General features: G+C 41.8%; 3 protein-coding genes across 4 annotated transcripts; all 3 read right to left on the reverse strand.

The window, feature by feature from the left end:
• Positions 1–78: 78 nt before the first annotated feature.
• On the reverse strand, positions 79–5,163 carry LOC9270331 (phosphoglycerate mutase-like protein 4). The gene is made up of 6 exons (XM_015761784.3): positions 4,871–5,163; positions 4,712–4,762; positions 4,439–4,549; positions 4,214–4,372; positions 678–753; positions 79–545 (listed from the first exon to the last, which is right to left on the reverse strand). Exons 1-6 carry the CDS (start codon positions 5,117–5,119, stop codon positions 316–318), a joined length of 876 nt encoding a protein of 291 aa, XP_015617270.1. The 5' UTR covers positions 5,120–5,163; the 3' UTR covers positions 79–315.
• An 8,731-nt stretch (positions 5,164–13,894) lies between these two features.
• On the reverse strand, positions 13,895–15,501 carry LOC107279326 (cytochrome P450 CYP94D108-like). Its single transcript, XM_015760613.3, has one exon. The coding sequence runs from the start codon at positions 15,440–15,442 to the stop codon at positions 13,895–13,897; it is 1,548 nt and encodes a 515-aa protein (XP_015616099.1). The 5' UTR covers positions 15,443–15,501.
• A 1,701-nt stretch (positions 15,502–17,202) lies between these two features.
• On the reverse strand, positions 17,203–18,856 carry LOC4349723 (phosphoglycerate mutase-like protein 4). Of its 2 annotated transcripts, none has more exons than XM_015760357.3 (6): positions 18,708–18,856; positions 18,486–18,536; positions 18,259–18,369; positions 18,048–18,179; positions 17,874–17,949; positions 17,203–17,643 (listed from the first exon to the last, which is right to left on the reverse strand). In XM_015760357.3, exons 1-6 carry the CDS (start codon positions 18,816–18,818, stop codon positions 17,450–17,452), a joined length of 675 nt encoding a protein of 224 aa, XP_015615843.1. In that variant the 5' UTR covers positions 18,819–18,856; the 3' UTR covers positions 17,203–17,449. The 2 variants fall into 2 exon arrangements, with proteins under 2 accessions (XP_015615843.1, XP_025877103.1); XM_026021318.2 differs by having other exon boundaries at positions 17,862–17,949.
• Between the last annotated feature and the right edge of the window lie 819 nt (positions 18,857–19,675).

Here is a 19,675-nt window from a genome sequence, read left to right on the forward strand (position 1 = left end):
ACGCAATCCCAACCGTTCAATTGCGATGCTACAGTACCGAAAAGATCATCCAACGGCAGGGAGCCGCTCCTCAGTCTAAGGGACATCCTAATTAGCCATTTCTCCCTTTTTTGTGATTGATTTGCAGATTGATATACAGCTAACTCGACGAACAACGAGTAGTTCATGATCAATTCATCATGCTTATTAAACCGAAGAAAATAGAAATAAAAAAAAAGGAAAAATGTTTCAGATTTCCAGTCATATGGGTAATTGAATCACTGAATACACTGACAAGATGAGTCGCTGTTAAATGTTTCCGCCTAATGCCTAATGTTAGGCAGAGGCTCCATCGCCGCCAAATACGTTCTCCAGAAAGCCATTTTCGCTGAGATGGCCGACGTCTCCACACCTCTCAAGGATCCACCGGCCGGTGACGCCGGAAATGCGGAAAATGTTCAGTGAAGTATTGGGAATTTTCCTGCGAATCGACCTGTTGGGTGGATCAGTGTGCCGGCAGAGTTCTAGTATGGCAGCACCATGGCCGACAACAATCACCCGCTCCCCTGTCAATGCAACATTAGCAAAACATCTTCAAGGTTCCAGGATAGCAGCTTGTCAGGATAAGGTGTACAATGGCATACACAAATGAAATGGAGTAAAAGTTCGATTTTTTTTTATGACAGTTTGATACTTACCGATATGATTCTGAGCAACTTTGTTCAGGTAGGAGATGCACCGCTCACTTAACTGATTAAGACTTTCTCCACCACCCTAAACATCATTTGAAACAATGATAAACTTTTCAAAAGTTATATAGTACTAGTCTATCTATCTATCTATCTATTATATACTAAAAGTCCATTAAACTTCCTACAAACGCTCTTAAACCGCCACGTGGGACTCCTAAAAACGCTCCTAAATCGCCACATGGCATTCTAATATATTAGAAATATCTAGCCTTTAATTTTCACTTAAATAGGTGGGTCCATTATTTTAGACCATTAGATTAGCTTAGATTAAAAAAAGTCAATTAGTCCTCCCCTCATCTCACGAGCGCATATGTACGCCCCAATGGCACGCATGTAACATACGTGAAAGTGTGCCCCACCTTTTTTTTTACTCCCCCCCAAACTTTTACAATATATTTATATCACCTCATTTTTATGCCATTGGTATTTTTGAGCGTATATTTGCTGAAACCACAAAATATTTCAGCAGGTTGTTACATAGACAGTCCCAAAATAAATCATTCGATCCTCGATTTTCATGTTAAATCAGATGGACAAGTTATTTTATACATTAGATTAGATCTATAAAAAAAAAACCATCCAAACCAAAAAGAATATCCTATGTATGTATAAATATATAGCACTATTCACGTGAAAAAAGCCAAAAAGAATCTTCCTGTGTACGTATACTTACTCCATTATATTATTCACCGAATAAAAATATTTTTATTATATGAGATATAAATTGGTGAGTCCATTATTTTAGATTTAGATTAAATTAAAAGAAGAGTTAGTCCCTCCCTCTCATCTCACCCGCGTGTACGTACACCTGCTTCATCCCGTTTGTACCCAGGTAAGGTATGTGCCCTCATTTCTTTCCCTCCCCCCATTTACCCCTTTTTTACCCTACAACCTCTACTTTTTTAGATGTTTTAAATAGTGGGCTAAGCCATAAATAGTGGGCTAAGCCATTTAGCGGTTAGTTCTCAAACAGATATAGCGGCAGCTATAGCGGGCTAAATAGAGCTATAGTGGCTAAATTGTACATGAGAGCAAATAGCTAAACCCTTTTCAAACAACTATAGCGGGAGATTTAAAACCCTGCTTTTTTATGCTATTGACATTGTTTGAGTGAGTGTATATTTGATCATTCATCTTCGTATTAAAATTATGTAATTATAATAGGAGATTCTAGAAATTCCGACCTTCGATTTTTATTTAAATTGGTGAACCAGTTATTTTATAGCATTAGATCACATCTATTAAAAATATTTCATATGTACATATGTTGTACATATGAATACATAGTACTGACAAGAAAAAAAGCCAAAAAGAATATCTTGTGTATATATGTTACCCTCCTTAAAAAAAATTGCATGGATTTCAAAGAAAATGAATGGCCTATATTAGAGGGCACCTAACCCCTAAACTTCCTACAAACTCTCTCAAGCCGACACGTGGGACTCCTAAGAGCATGTACAATGTAAATGCTCTAAAAACGCTCCTAAGTTGTCACATGGCGTTATAATAAATTAGAAAAGTTTATTGATTTTCCATTAAATCGGTGAACACATTAATTTTAACCATTAGATCTCTCTAAAATTCAAAATTCCGGTAGCCAGCACGTACTCCCTCCTAGCCACCCTCCAACTCTTCCCTTCTCTCTTATTTTTAGCTAACTTTTTCTATTATTTAGCTAACATAGATCTATCTTAAGATTTTGAAATTACGCTCATCTGGAAAAAAGAATCACGTGTAGAAAAAGTCCTCTATCTCTCCATGGACGTGCACGTACATATGTACCTACCCTCTTTGTTTTCTTTCCTCTTTTTTTCCCTTCAGGTTAGATGAGATAGAAAATCAATATTCGTATTAAATATATTTTAAGTTGTAAAAATACACTCTAATAAATTAGAAAAACATCTAGAAAATGTGAGAAAAAAAACCTAAAATATCTAGCCATCAATTTTTATTTAAATTGATGGATCTGTTATCTCCGACCATTAGATTAAATCCTATTAATAATCTCTCTCCTAATCTCCCTCAGCGCACTGACGAGAGAAATGTACGTACGTACGACTTGTAAAAAAGCCGAAAATACATATACAATTGTAACATACATTTAAAAATATAAAGTGGAAAAACATAAAAATATAATTATGTCATTAAAAACGTGCATTTGCTTCCTTCTTCTTCCTTCTCTTCTACATGTATAGACGAAATTGTAATTATTAGGAGTGGTAATAAATTTGAAGAAATTATAACTTCATAAACATAGATTATATATATCATCTATATATGTCTAAATTAGCTCCACAAATTTTTGAAAATAAATTTTATAAAACTATATTATTTTACCCTTTATATTAACAATATAATATATTTTTTACTTAAACCGATGTATCTATTATATCAAATCATTATTTTATATCAAAATTTTAAAAACATGTTGTTCAATATAAATGTTACGCAATAATATTCTCTACCAGTAAATTGCCAATTTATGATCTATATTAACTAATATTTTACATTAATTACTGAGCCCACTATTTTATATTATTTTTAATAAAAATATTTTGACATCGGTTTTCAGTTAAACTGATGGACCTATTAACTAGACCTATTAAGGACCTATTAACAACCATTCCATATCTATCTTTTATAAAAGTAAAATGAAACTTCTAAAGACCTCGCACATGTGCATGTTTGCTTTCTGCACGTATGACGAAGCATCGTACCTAAGGCAGCTAAGGTGATCCGATAAACACTATTCATACCAATTAAATTTATATAATTTTTCTCTTATTTCAAACAAATATTTTTCCAAAGAAAACAAACAAACATGAGAAAAAGAAATAAAAAGAAAAGCTTCAAACAATTGCTGATATTTTGCACTACCCAACCAAGCAATTCTGCAAATGATTTGTGTCCTAACAAAAATTCTTTAAAACTTTAGAAAAGAATATGAAAATTTTGAACTTCTACGAAGGGAAAAACAATCTAACCGTTAATCTATCCTTAATTTGGTTGTCACTAAATCACGCATCTTCATGAGACGATTCGATCACAATAACTTTGAGTACTTGCTATCGCAATTTTTACTTGTAGCAATATTGTATGGTATGTGTTCAAATAGTATACATGATATTTACTTTTCGCAAACGCGTATACATGATATTTACTTTTCGCAAACGCATATACATGATATTTACTCACTCAGTCAAAAGTAAATTCAAATGTCATATGACCTTGATCTATCTTCTAAGTCAATGAATATGGTTTTCAGATATATCCAACCTATGATTTGCCCTTATAAGATATAATTTCTAAAGAAATTATAATATTACGTTATGATAGTACGGATGCCCGCGCATCGCGTGGGCCACCTTCCTAGTGCTACAAAATGGTATACACTCATTCCACTTCTGATTTGACAGACCTAGACAAAGTTACATTTCTCGGGTTATAAGTGTTCCAAAGAAAAAATACAGTTTGGAACTTACCGGCAATTCGTGGTTTCTGTCATCAAAGTCCAAACCATTTTTGACTTCAAAATTAGCGAAGCCTTTGAAAACGCTTGGGCTTTTATTCACAGCATCATCCCACATCAAACCTTGCAGATATCCCATGTGCCTTTCTCTTAGTGCTTCAGTCAACATTAACTGAAACAAATTATTGGTGTTACTCATGGAGGAGCAGGCAGGAAAAAGCAGGCTAGAAGAACTCACGTTTGATACATCACAGGCTTTCGCTATGATTTCTGCAGTCTCAGCAGCACGCTTCAGATCAGACGAGTATATAGCAGCTGGCCTAGCTTCTCTTGCCAGACGACGAGCCACCTTATAAGTTTGCATCAGATCGATTCATTCAGACAGAAAATGTCAAATTAAACTACCAATGCTGTATAATATCATAAATCCACATATTGGTCGGTTCTGGTTTGAAATTTTGAGCAAGTTTGTTGATAAAAACAGTAAATTTTGAGCCAGTGTGTATCGTACCACAACAGCCTGCTGTTTTCCAATCTCGTTCAGCTCTGGATCCATTTGCCCCTATTGCTGAAGTACAGTGTTCTATCAGGAGTATGTATTTTCAGTTTTCCAACACTACGAGAATCGTCAGAAGGACAAAGCAACAGATGCTTGGTGTTGGCTACCGACCTGAACGATGCGGGAGGCGTTCCACGACGTCTCGCCGTGCCGGACAACCACCAGCTCCACGAACCGATCGACCTCCTTCGCCATGGTGACAGCTGGCACCTGACCGCCGCGGCCGCAGGCGAGAGGGAACAGAGGATACCTGACAGCCGCCGTAGCCGGCGAGATTGGGCGGAGGGTGGCTGCTAACCTCAGCCACCGGCGACCAGCAGGTCCTGCGGCCTGAATTCTTGGACGAACTGTGCCTCGCATATGTCCTCCCGGACCACACGTAACATCAGTTATCGGGTCATTTCAGTATTTGTAACCACTAACCACTATCCAAGGATGGCGACGCAGTACGAATAAACAAAATCTGATGAGTGAAAAGCAAGAGACCACGTTTTCCTCGTGCACAAACCCGGTAAAATCCACTTCTGAACACAACCGTACAAGTAAAGTGGTAACACGCCACCGATAGAAGTTTTTTTTGGAAAGTACCGGCACAAAACAGTGTGAAGATTTTATATTGATATATAGTAGCGAAAAATTACATGGTTACAACCCTAAGAGATTATAACCAACACCACTACCTGCTATTAGCTCCTCATATAACCGAAAATAAACTGACACCGAACCAGTCGTCGCTAAGCGTGACCGATTGCCGTCAGACCTTAAGGGGCCGCAACGCCCCACTGAAACCAACTCCACACAGAAGATCGTCGCATGTTCGATCGCCACCGATAGAAGTGATGCATGAGATGAAAGCATTATGATTCCCAAACTATTAGAAGCATGCATATATATAACAAAGTTATATATAACAAAGTTCAAAATTCTTATTGCGATTATGGAGCATACATAACCTCTCGAGGATCCAACGGCCGGTGGTGCTAGAAATGTGGAAGACGCGGATCGAAGTGTCAGGGATTATCCTGCAAACTGAGTTAGTTGGATACTTAGATCGGCATGCCAACAGAGTTCCTCAATAACAAAGGTCGGAATTTCTATTTCATTACCTGAAAAAAACAGAGTTCCTCAATGAGTCAATGCTCGCACCATGGGAGACCATAATCACCCGCTTAACGTACATGCAAAGACCTCGGCGTTAAAATTACTCCTCTCCCGCAGGTTGTGCCTGAGCACATTCGCCCCCGAGCGCAACCACCGCGGGTGGTGCTCGGGGTATGTCCATCCCTGGGTGCAGCCTCCTGCGAGCGGTGCTCGGGGCACATCGAGGCCCGAGCACGATCCCCATGGGAGGTTCTCGAGGCACATCCGCCCCCGGGTGCGACCCCCTGTGGCAAGTGCTCAGGTCACATTCAGCCTGAGCGGTGCTCGGGGCACCTCTCTCTCGTGCTTGGCCTTCGAGTGCTCGGGGAAGTAGTAACGAATGAAGTCCACTAAACTTTGCATTTAATATGAAAGTAACTTTGGGATCGAATCACAAGAACTAAGCCAATCAGAGGGGGTTGAATGGTTGTTATACCCAAAAACCGAAAACTTTTAGCGGAAATAAAAGTTACCCTCGAAATCGATAGATCGCGGTCTGACCAAAGTTGTTGCGCCGGTCTGACCGCTTGATGAACGTCGGTCTGACTGATGTAGATCGATCGGTCGAACCGCCGAGATTGCCTGCCGCCGACTCCTGTCGCCGCCGGTCTGACCGCCGTGTACCCGCCGGTCTGACCGCCGCGGTACCGCCGGTCTGACCACCGGTGAGTTGCCGGTTAGACTGCCAAAACCCGGTGAAACACAAATCGAAGAACTCTCAAAGTAGATGACAACTTTATTGCTTCTCTCTGTGTTTACAAAGTGCACCAACAGCACTCCTTACAAAAATCTCGACTAAACTCGAAACACTAGCTAAACTAGCAACTCAATTGCTCTCAAAAGCGATACAAAAACAATCAAAGGAAGCCTCACGCTCCCCCTCTATTTATACATGAGGTAGGCAGCCTAAAGCCACGAACCAAACTCATACTAAGAGTTCTAAACACCTTAGGAAACCCTCTAGTACAAGAAACAAACTTTGCATAACCAATCGTACAAAATTTGGACTCCTTCCAAATTCGACTCTGCATCCCATACGCACACAATACCTCCATCGTATGTCATATGGAATCTTCACCAACCACGTGCATCAACTCTAGCCTTAGTATCCCACATGATATCTGACCACCATGGACATTGTCTTACCACCAAGCCGACTCCCGGTCCATCACCGCAAATACTCTCCCGAGGCATCGAGTCATCTACACATGAAACAAACAAAGAAACCATATTTCGAGTCCAAGCTATCCCAACTTGACTCATTAGTAGCAAACAACAGTATTACATACGTATAGAATCCATCGAGAAGCCATAACCATGAAACAATCACGGATATCCAAAGAAACAACCCGAAACCGAAACCGACACAGTGTCGGCCGGTCAGACCGCGGGCCTGGCCGGTCTGACCGCACACATAGCGCCGGTCTGACCGGCAACCTCTGCCTGGTCGGACCGGACACATAAAATAACAGAATCCGATCATCACCTGAAAATTGATTATCTCCAAAACCACTTCGACGATAATCTCCAAATATCAAACCAAATAATCACAGATGCCAATTGTTCATCACAGAATAAGGATCAAAACACACTTTGATCTTACAATCTCCCCCTTATGAATACATTGGCAAACCTCATCAAAAAATGTTTTGGTGTTTAGAAAAATAAAAACAAAAAGCACACTTAAAAGAAAGAAATTCCCAATTGAGTCAAAAACATGCTCTTCTTAAAAACTCTTCTCTTCTCCCTTTGCTTGTCCTAAAAATCCAAAAAACCAAAAATTTTTACCTTACTTCTCCCCTTTTTGACAATGATTTCATCGAGCATTGGAATTATGTTCATTAATGTTCAAGAGCTTAGCACACATATAGCATATCAAGTCATGTGTTGCAATAAAAAGAAGATGAACACATCTATAATATAACAAGCATGTATTAAAGTATAACCATGAACCAAAGATTTTACAATTAAGCTTGAATCAACAATCAAAATTCATGATTTCATACGATTTATAATGCAACATCTTAACAAGCACATAGGTTGAAGAATAAACACTAAACACATATACTTATTGCATTTATCACTCTTTCTCAAATAACCTTTAGCACAAAATAACCAAGAGAATTTTTTTTCAACCTTTTTTGAGCCTTTTTGCTCATATTTTTTCCCCTTATATTCCAGGTACGTCCCTGTCGTCAAGACTATTTCCAGGGATTCGGCACCCATTATTTTGCTCACATCGAATACGTCCTTATCGTCAAGACTGTTTCCAAGGATTCGGTATTCATTTCTTTCATATTTTTTATTCTTTTTTTCACAATGAGCAATTAAAGCTATTTGAGGACTAACAAGTCAATAAAGCATATATATATATATATATATATATATATATATATATATATATATAAAGCATTTATAAATCAAACCATATGCTAGCATCAACATTGCATATTTTCTTAATTCAAGTGAAAGAATTAGTGTCATGCATCATCTCCCTTAAAAACAAAATCTAAATCTCATGAAAAAACTAGAATACATACAAGCTATGCTAGAGACAAATAAACCTTCAAAGTATTGCAAGCATGCACAAGAAAATACCATATGTATAAAACAAAGCTCTCTTTTCTCAGTTTTTTCATTGTCATATTATTGCTTGATAAAACCATGAGGTACAAACTCCCCCTCAAAACATGCCAAAAAGATTCACGAATAAGCACTAACTCCCCCTCAAAATAACCTACAATTCTCCCCGAACAAAAATCAAGAAGAAATCAAAGATTTTGAAAAAGACATCCAATTGCCAATGATATCACCAAAGACCTCATGAATTGACATGTATCCACTTGTATTAACAAAAACTACTACCTCAAACACTAGCATATGAAAAGCTAATAATTAAGAAAGTAGAACCAAAAATATGTCAATCCAAAAGTAAATTGATGTTACCTTGAAAAGCAATCGTCATCTCAAAATTGAACACTCATGGGGAGTATGCCGCCAAAAATACCTACAAACGAGAAGATGTCGTGGCCTCCGTGTTGGGGTTAGAAATAAGTAATTTTGGAATCCAACACTGAGTCACACGACCTGTAGAACCAGTAGGTACATATGCACTTACAAAATCAGAACCAGACTTACCTGAAAACTTACCTTGTCGCTTCACAAAAGCCTGATTTGAATTTCGCGAAAAATTGCCCCGAGGCCGGTCTGACCACTGCTGTACCTGCGGTCTGACCGGGCCTGGCAACCGGTCTGACCGCCGGTTCAACTGCGGTCTGACGGCTGGCCGGTCTGACCGACTGGTCAGTGCCGGTCTAACCGTGGTCCTCAAATTAAAACCCGATTTCTGCCAACGTCGTTTTGCAAAAGTAATTTCTCTTTCCTTTTTCTGTTTATGGGCAAGTCTAAAACAAAAACCAACCAAACGTCCATCTTTTCCACAAAAAGAACAAGTGTACATCTCACGACAAGTTTGTGAAGTAGATGGTTTTGCACCAACAGAAGATTTTCCATTCACAACATTTGATTTCGAAGAAGATGCATTCAAAGAAGACATGATGCCAACAGATTTAAACACAATATTCTTAGGTTCAGTTTCAATCAAAATTTCACCTCTCCTAGCAACACCCAAAACAGTAGGAGGATGTCTAGTATGATAAACATAAGGATCAAAACCTAAACCACGATTGTGTGTGCTAACCTTAGATTGATCAAGAATCATGTTGAGATTCTTTTTACCTTCAGAAAACCTTTGCAAAGAACTTTTCAAATAAGAAACCTCCTGAGTAAGAATAGCACAATTTTTGCAAGCATCCAAAAGACCATTTTGTTTTCTACAAGTTGAGCAAGAAAACACCTCATCTTGTTTAACAATTTCTTCCATGTGTTTAACACGCCCTAAAGCATCTTTCAACTTCAATTCATTCAAAACACACTTTGAACAATCTTGAGAAATCAAAACACCATTGTTTTGTTTTGCCTTATTTGCACATGAAGCATTGACCAAAGAACTTGCACAAAAAGCAACTTTGTATTTTTTTCAAAACGTTATTTGTCAAAATCAACTCATCAACAACACGAGCATGTAAAGCAAATCCAAGAGCAAAAGAAGATTCCAACTTTTTAGATTTTTCAATCTCAAATTCCAATTTCTTGCAATTAACAGAATAGACATCTCGCAAAGCATTAATTTCAGAAAATAAAACTTCACAAGATTGACAATTATCATCATTAGGAATCAAAGATTTTAATCTAGCAATTTCAGCATTAAGAATCTCAATAGTGTTATCCTTCTCATCAAGCACAATAGAACATGTTTGAAGTTTCTTAGCAAATTTGTAAGCAGCATATTCTAATTGATCATAACTAAGCTTTTCTTCATTATCATCATCAGATTCATCAACATCAGAACTTGCATTACGAGCAATAAAAGCTGTATCAACAACTTGCTTACCTTTGCTCTCATCTTCATCTTCCGATTCATCAAAAGCTTTTATGATTTCTTGGATTAACCACTGCATACAATGATTCTTCTTCTCCTTCTCCTTCATGTTCTTCTTTTTGTTCACGTCATCATCTTTGACTCTACCATCATCTTCCTTCTTTCCTCTCTCAAGCTTAGGACAATGCGAGCGAAGATGATCAAGTGCTCCACACTCAAAACAACGATTCGGTTTTCCTCTTTTCTTGTTCCTAACATTTTTCATAGCTCGAGAAGATTTGTTAGATAACAAAACCAAGTCCTCCTCCTCGAACTATTCGAGTTGATCATCGGACATGGCATTAAATAAAGCAAGAACAGATGACTTCGATGAAGAAGCGCCAACATCCAAAGAAATCGAGGAAGAAATCAAAGCACTAGACTTAGAATCAACTTTACGAGCAAGAATATTCATCTCATGAGTTTTCAATTTTGTGTAAAGCGAATCCAAAGTCAAAGTAGACATGTTAACAGACTCCTGAATAGATGTAACTTTCATATCCCAAATAGACATGTCAAGACCATTCAAAAAGTGACGAGAAATCTCAGATTGTGGATAATTAGCATCATAAAAAGAATCAACAGATCTAAGATTACTCAAAGTTTTATTAAACCGAGAAAGATAGTCATCTAAAGCTTCTCCAGGTTTCATCTCAAATTTAATGTACTCCTTTTTGAAAAGATCACGACGAAGTTCTTTAATATTATTTGTTCCTTGATGAAAATTACTCAAAGCAATCCAAATCTCATGAGCAGTTTGAAGATGAGCAACACGATCATAATCCGAACGAGAAATCCCACTCAAAAGAATATTGCGAGCTTTGCAATTTTGTTCCAAAGCAGTTTTTTCAGCAGCAGTATTAATAGCTTCAGGAATTACATAAGGATGAGAAACTTTTCTCCAAATATCATAATCTTCAACCATAATGTAAGATTTCATCCTACTACACCAATGAGAAAAATCCGTTCCATCGAAAACATGAGGCTTAGTTGAAAACCTAGCGGGAGTAGCCATGGCAAAAACTCTAGATCGATAAAAATCCAAAGAAGCAAACAAGGCTCCGATACCACTTGTTGGATCGAATCACAAGAACTAAGCCAACCAGAGGGGGGTGAATGGTTGGTATACCCAAAAACCGAAAACTTTTAGCGGAAATAAAAGTTACCCTCGAAATCGATGGATCGCGGTCTGACCGAAGTTGCATTGTTGCGCTGGTCTGACCGCCTGATGAACGTCGGTCTGACCGATGTAGATCGATCGGTCGAACCGCCGAGATTGCCTGCCGCCGACTCCTGTCGCCACTGTTCTGACCGCCGTGTACCCACCGGTCTGACCGCCGCGATACCACCAGTCTGACCGCCGGTGAGTTGCCGGTTAGACCGCCGAAACCCGGTGAAACACAAATCGAAGAACTCTCAAAGTAGATTACAACTTTATTGCTTCTCTCTGTGTTTACAAAGTGCACCAACAGCACTCCTTACAAAAATCTCGACTAAACTCGAAACCCTAGCTAAACTAGCAACTCAATTGCTCTCAAAAGCGATACAAAAACGATACAGGGAAGCCTCACGCTCCCCCTCTATTTATACATGAGGTAGGCAGCCTAAAGCCACGAACCAAACTCATACTAAGAGTCCTAAACACCTTAGGAAACCCTCTAGTACAAGAAACAAACTTTACATAACCAATCGTACCAAATTTGGACTCCTTCCAAATTCGACTCCGCATCCCATACGCACACAATACCTTCATCGTATGCCATAGGGAATCTTCACCAACCACGTGCATCAACTCTAGCCGTAGTATCCCGCATGATATCTGACCACCACGGACATCGTCTTACCACCAAGCCGACTCCCGGTCCATCACCGCAAATACTCTCCCGAGGCATCGAGTCACCTACACATGAAACAAACAAAGAAATCATATTCCAAGACCAAGCTATCCCCAATTTGACTCATTAGTAGCAAACAACAGTATTACATACGTATAGAATCCATCTAGAAGCCATAACCACGAAACAATCACGGATATCCAAAGAAACAACCCGAAACCGAAACCGACACAGCGTCGACCGGTCAGACCGCGGGCCTGGCCGGTCTGACCGCACACATAGAGCCGGTCTGACCGGCAACCTCCGCCCGGTCGGACCGGACACATAAAATAACAGAATCCGATCATCACCTGAAAATTGATTATCTCCAAAACCACTTCGACGATAATCTCCAAATATCAAAACCAATAATCACATATGCCAATTGTTCATCACAGAATGAGGATCAAAACACACTTTGATCTTACAGTGACATATACCAACTTGTCTTATACACATCCCCTCGAGAACGTGAAAAGTGTGGGGGTGTGGGGTGCCTGTGCAGGACATCACCTCCCCCCCCACGGACCCACAAATAGTAGGGGCAGGGGTGCCCTTTTGACTATGGGCACCCTCCTTCCAACAACAATAGGAGAAACACTTAACTCCGACTAGACTGATGGACATCGACAAAGACCAGGTACACCAAACATAGTGGAGTAGGTCCCACTCCTACATGTATGTCCCTGTGGACTCCCCTTGAAATATAAAAGAAGGATCCATGCCACCAAAGAGGAGGGGGGCTAAGTTAGATTTTAGCCACATGATAGGGAACAATGGCTCATCTTCTCCTACTTAGAACACACTCGAAGAACTCACTATAATTTCCACCATCACCATTCACCAAAGAACACAAGAGTAGGGTATTATGCCTCCAAGCGACCCGAAACTATCTAAATCTCTCCCTCCACTTCCTCACTTCATCTCTCACTTGGACCTTAATCCAAATCGTTGGCTCGGTTCCACATAGGGCGTTCCGTTCCTTACCAGATATCTCAAGGGAGGAGGAGGAGGGGGGGAGGGTGGGGTGCTTACTTCCCCGTTGGAGGAGTTTCATACTTTGACAACAACGAAGCCAGGCAAAGCTAGGTGCGACATGGCAAAGCTGAACGGTGTGTGGCGAAGCACAACGAAGCCGATCACAAGTCCGGTGAAGTGCAACGATGCACAATGTGGACACTAAATCTAGGAGCCAACCAGCCAGTGGCCCGCATCTAGCCCACTAAGGCCCAATGAGAGCAAGTAAGGAGGGCTAAAGACAGGAATATGCCTCATTTAATCACACGTTATTACCACCTCGTTTTACGTAAAACACTTAATCTTTATCTTTATCTTTTCTTCAGGAGATCCAAACACCACCTTAAACGTTCCCATCAAGGGGACAAGAATGCAAAAGTCTCTACAAGTACGCTAAAACTAAAATTAGTTGTTAGGGCTGTAACCTAAAAATAGTTTTCAAGGGATGCACTGTAAGAGTATTAAAAAAACAATTAATACACACAAGTACACAAGTACTATTTCTGTTTTCATCCACCAAAACAAGCGTTCATCTTTCAACAACAGTGTTCAAGTAAGAAACACAACGATAAGATAGTTCTCCTGTTAATTCAGTGGCAATTAGAATCACCAATTCACCATCCCCTAAACACATTCACCCTTTCTCCTTATCTTCACAGGTAAGCCACCCTTCATCCTCAGCGATATAGAGAACACATGCTCCGGCGCGCCCCCGCCGGCGACCTCCTTGACGACGTCGACCACCAACTCCTCAAGCACGTTAGCAACTATGGACTTCATCTGCACGTACGCCATCTCCTTCCCGAGGCACATCCTCGGCCCCGCGTGGAACACCGTGAACCGGAACGGGCTCGCCGGCTGGAACGCGCCGTCGTCGCCGAGCCATCGCTCCGGCCTGTACTCCATGCAGTCCTCGCCCCATATGGCGGCGAGCCTCCCCATGGCGTACGCGCTGTAGTTCACGAACCAGCCGGCGCGGACGAACGTGCCGTCGGGGAGTGTGTCGTCCGCCGCGCACGACTGCGGGTCGGTCGGCACCGGCGGGTACAGCCGCATCGACTCCGTGAGCGCGGCGTGGAGGTAGTGCATCTCCCGGAGCGTGTCGAACCCGAATGGTTCGCCGGGGCGCGTGCCGGTCGCCTTCCTCACCGCGCGGACCTCGTCGGCGATCCGCGCCACGACGTCGGGCCGGGATGACAACAGCCAGAAGAACCACGTCAGCCCCGACGACGTCGTCTCACGGCCGGCGACGAGGAAGCTGAGGACGATGTCGCGGAGGACCTCGTCTCTGTACTCGTCGCTCGCCACGAACCTTGACAAGACGTCGTCTCTGTCTTTCACGGACGCGCTCTGGCGCCGGGCGCGGACAATGTCCATGGCGAAGGCATGGACGTCGGCGATGGCTTTCTTCAGGCGGCGCTCGGTGCCGATGTTGAGCCACTTCTTGATCTTCCAGGAGACCTCGATGGGGTCCATGAAGCGGCCGATGACGAGGTCCAGCGCCTCGCCGAAGTTGTGCATGAACTCCGACTTGGCCTCCTCCAGGACCCCGCCGTCGGCGAGGCAGCGCGGGTCATGCCCGAACGCCACCATACAGATGGTGTCGAACCCGAATCGCTGGAGCACGTCCTGCAAGTCGAGGACGACGGCATCACCACCGACACCATCACCGGCAGCGCGGCGGAGCAGCGGGAGCAGGCGGTTGGCGACCTCGGCCTGCACGACGTCGACGACGAACTTGCGCAGGGAGCGCTTGCTGAACTCGTAGCTGGCGTTCTTGCGCTGCCAGAGCCACTGCTCGCCGTCGGAGTTGAAGAGGCCATGGCCGAGGAAATCCTCGAGCATGCCAATGGCGTGCTGGCCCTTGGGATAGTTTGCGAAGTTGGTGCGCAGGATGTGCTCGACGTCGGCCGGGTTGCCGGTGACGATGCCGCTCCGCATCCCGGGGATCCACAATCCAATCCTCATCTCCGGGCTGCCGGCGATGAGCTCCGTCGACCAATCAAGGAAGCGGTGGCTGTTCCTGACGAAGGCCGGGAGGTGGCCGAGCAGCGGGTGTGCCTTGAGGCCATGGGTGGTGGGCTTCTTCTCGGCTAGGGTTCTTGTGAGGTGGTAGGACATGTACAGTATCAGAGGCAGGATGAGGAGCATGGAATAGGCGTAGAACTCCATTTCAACTGACTGAATTAATTGCTACTTTCGCTGTTGGTTGACATATATGGACATGCATTTGCTACTGCTTTTATATGTTGAGCTATCTGCCTATCTGCGCTTCAGAGTTCAGAGATGTTGAATTGTTTAATTGAAAGTCCTACTCTGAGATGAATGCTAAAATATTGTGAACTGTACTAAAGAGTGTGTAAGGCCATGGATTGGCACATGTATGCCAAATTGTTTGTTCTTGTTGCCCAAGATAGGGACTTGCGTTGCAGACTTCACGAGACCAACTCGAAGATCAATTATTTAATCCAATGGAGGTTAATTGAGAAATGTTTGAGTAGGAAGCTTCGGACGATATGGACATGTATCTATAGAGCGGGGAGTGGGAGAGACCTTGGTCAATAGTCTATAGCAACTCTATGGGACTACCTATACATTTGTCGACAAATTTTTCCCTAAAAATTTGACAGATGTAATTATAGTACAATCGTAGTGTAATTACACTGTAACTTATATGTAATTACACTGTAACTTGCATGTAACTACAGTGTAACTTATATGTAAGTTTCACATAATTTTGAATCGTTGGATCTATTACAAGATTTGTTTTGGTGAGGAAGAAAACAAATCATAGCACACACATATATGAAAGAATTTGTTCCCACGACCTCCATTTTACCGAAATAACATGTAACGGAGAGATTTTTGAAAGTTACATACAAGTTACACTATAGTTACAGTGTAATTACATGCAAGTTACAGTGTAATTACACTACGATTGTACTGTAATTACATCTGTCAAATTTTGGGGGAAAAATTTGTCGACAAATATATAGCAAAATCGCAACTCTATTGATTTTATTTTCTGCTAGTACAGTAGTACTGTGCTGCCGTACAGACAAATTTATATTTGTCCTGCAAAAGAGAAAGATAATCGGATGGTTTGATCATGTCTGAATTCACGAAATGGCCCAAGAATAGTAGACCAGACGGTTGCTTGGTCGTAGAGTGGAACTGAGGGGGTGCCTAACAACCCGGTTCAAAATATTTTTTATCTATACTTCATATATTTCCATCCTATTTGCACCCTCAGTCCAAACTTAAATACTTGCATCAGCCTTAACTCGATCCAAATTAAAGTAAAACAAAGGAGTGATACCCTTTTATTTTGTACTAACTCCGCCACTTCATTTCGTACTAACTCCGTCTAGTGGCGGAGCTTAGTGAAGGTTATCCTGGGTGGTGAACCCCAGCTCATTAAGCAGCTAATTCTGTTTAGGCGCACACATGCAGGAGAATGTTTTTTGAAACTCATGCCGATATGCGGCTGTGACATCACATATTCAGGGTATTAAGACATCCAAATTAGCAATAAAAGCATTTGGTACTTCGGCCCTTATCAGTATTCTTTCTCATGTCTGCATTCCTGCTGTTTTTTACTTCAGCCCCTATCAATTTTCTTTCTCTTACTTCTCTGGTAAATAAATATCCCATGTTCTGTTCTAATTAAGCTTGAAATTTTTTCAAGGACTTTTAGTTTTATGAATGATTCCACAATCGGAGTTAATGCTTCGGTCCTTGCCTGGGTTGGATTCTGAACGTGATTATTTTTTTTCCACTAACTGAGGTGCTTGACTAATCCCCAGATCAAAGCCACCAGCAAATCGAATAATCATATACAAGGGACCGTGTTTCTATTGTCATACTTTGGAAACCAAAAGTTTGGTTGATTATCATCTAGCAGAGCAGGAGGTTATAGTCACACGAATGTGTGACTATTTAACTAGTACTAAATATGAAAAGTCCAGTAGCTAGTTTCAATCAAGCAATTACAATTTGTGAATTCGTGAGTTATGCGATGTGACTCAGTTAGCACGAAAGTTCTACAATTGTCAAATTGAGAGAAAAGAGAGACAAACAGATAACAGTTCATGCCCGGATTCATGAAATGGCCCAAGAAGCCGGTTGGTTGGTTGGTTGGAGGCACTACGTAGAGGCCTCATCGCCACCAAATGCATTCTACGGGAAGTCGTCTTCGTTGAGATGGGCGACATCTCCAAACCTCTCGAGAATCCAATGGCCGGTGGAGCCAGAAATGTTGAAGACGCAGATCGAAGTGTTTGGGATTCTCCTGCGAACTGAGCTGGTTGGATCGGCGTGTCTGCAGAGTTCCTCGATGCTCGCTCCATGGGAGACCACAATCACTCGCTCCCCTGCCAATGCAGCATACATAATAACTTCATTTTCTGTGTATTATGAGCAACTGCTTGAATGACTCGGCATAAGAATGTGCAGGTGCATTCTGAATTTTCTTTGCACCGCTAGCTTTCACTTTACTAATAGCATGCTTACCAGATTTGAAATAGCTAACTCAACAAGCAAATTTCACTATTCTGTCAACCATACAAAAACTTCAGAGTGAGAATATTACAATACTGCCTACCCTTGTGCTTCCCAGCTATTGTGTTCAAGTACGAAACACACCGCTCAGATAGTTGGTCAAGGCTCTCCCCGCCACCCTGTCAAAACAGAAAATTGTTCGAAACACATCTACTAATGTTAGGCCAATCATTATCAAGCCTAAGAAGTTGGTGAGAAAATTAAGGATGAAAGTTACAGGGATTTCTTGGCTTCTGTCTTCAGATGAGAAAGCCTTGTAAGCGTCAGGCTTGCTTCTGACGGCATCTTCAAACTTCAAACCATGGAGATCTCCCATGTGCCTTTCTCTCAGTGCAGGACTCAACACCAGCTGAAAGCAAATCAAATGAGAAACATAGCAAGTTTACCACTGGAAAATGGAAGCTTCAGCATATAATGCATGTACTTACGTTGGACACATTGCAAGCTGTAGCTATAGTTTGAGCCGTTTCGGCAGCACGCTTCAGATCAGAGGAGTACACGGCAACTGGCTTAGCTTCTTTAGCCAACCGACGAGCAACCTTAGACGCTAGCACCAATTCCAAGTTCAGGTTTTTCGATAATGGAATTCCAAGTTCAGACAAAACCCCAAATTACAATCCTGTTTCATTATTTGAAATGTTTTGGTAAAGCTCACCATAACAGCTTGCTGTCTGCCAGCCTCATTCAACTCTATATCCGTTTGTCCCTGTTAAAATTGTTCTGATGATCTGTCAACTCGAGAAAATTGATGGAATGACGACGAGGGGACTGAAGAGCTATTGACTGAAGAAGGCCATCAACCAAGTATAATTCTCAAGAAAAATTGAAAAGGACAAGTTATTGGTGACAGGAACAAAGGGAAGACAAGACCGCCGACCTGAATGATGCACAAGGCGTTCGCCGATGTCTCCCCATGGCGCACCACCACAACCTCGGCGAAGTCCTCGCCATGCGACGACACAGGAGGAGGAATCGTCCGCTCGCTCATTGAGTCATTGTGGTTGGTACTGGCATCTGCAATCTGCCAGGCTGCTACGGACTACAGAGAGGAGAATATATGTATCTGAAGGAGGCTGCAGCTAGTTGAGTTTGCAGGTGATTTGCAGCTTCCCGGAAACCACACACGTGATGCTTTCTTTTTTTGAACGAATCATGTGATGCTTTCTGATGCCACTTGGTCTTACATTCTTCTATTCTTTGCACTCGTGTTAACCATAATCGTTGTCCTTTTTTCCTTGGCACAATTGACTGCCAATCTGGTCTGACTTTGGTGATTTGCATCCATCAACTTTGATGATGGCCATTAACCACCAGCTCAGGACAATGCACTTTACCGTTTACTGGTGCGCTCTATGTCCCTTCCCTTTCCATAAACCATAAAGCACTAACTTGTCTTGTGTATTTGCATGTTCAACTTTAGGGCATGAAAAAAACGGAGTGCGAATTGCTGAATGGCTCACATTGGAACTTTGGAAGCTACTACCTTTGTGTGCTAGATGGTGAATCGTTTGTACTGTACCGTCTGTAGGTCAGGTTGATCTGCCTATAAAGTCTTGTGTATGAGCTCTTCACGTGTTGGTCAAGCCAAACATTTCAGATGGGGAACTAAAATATGATCAGATAAATTAGTTTGGTCTATTAAAACTATTTTTAGATGAAATCAGATGGCTGTAAAGTAAAGTACACTGTTATTCCTCCAGGCCAACGCTGATCTAACCAATTCAAAACGCTCAAATTTTAAACCCAAACCTTCGAATTTCAAAGCAAAGCAACGGCTCCACCACCGTCGCCGTTGCTGCGGCCCGCACAAGGTGGGGGGCACGAGCCCAGCCGCCCAACGACTTC

This window comes from Oryza sativa, chromosome 11 (genome assembly GCF_034140825.1).
Source record: "Oryza sativa Japonica Group chromosome 11, ASM3414082v1".
In the NCBI taxonomy this organism is placed as follows: Eukaryota; Viridiplantae; Streptophyta; class Magnoliopsida; order Poales; family Poaceae; genus Oryza; species Oryza sativa.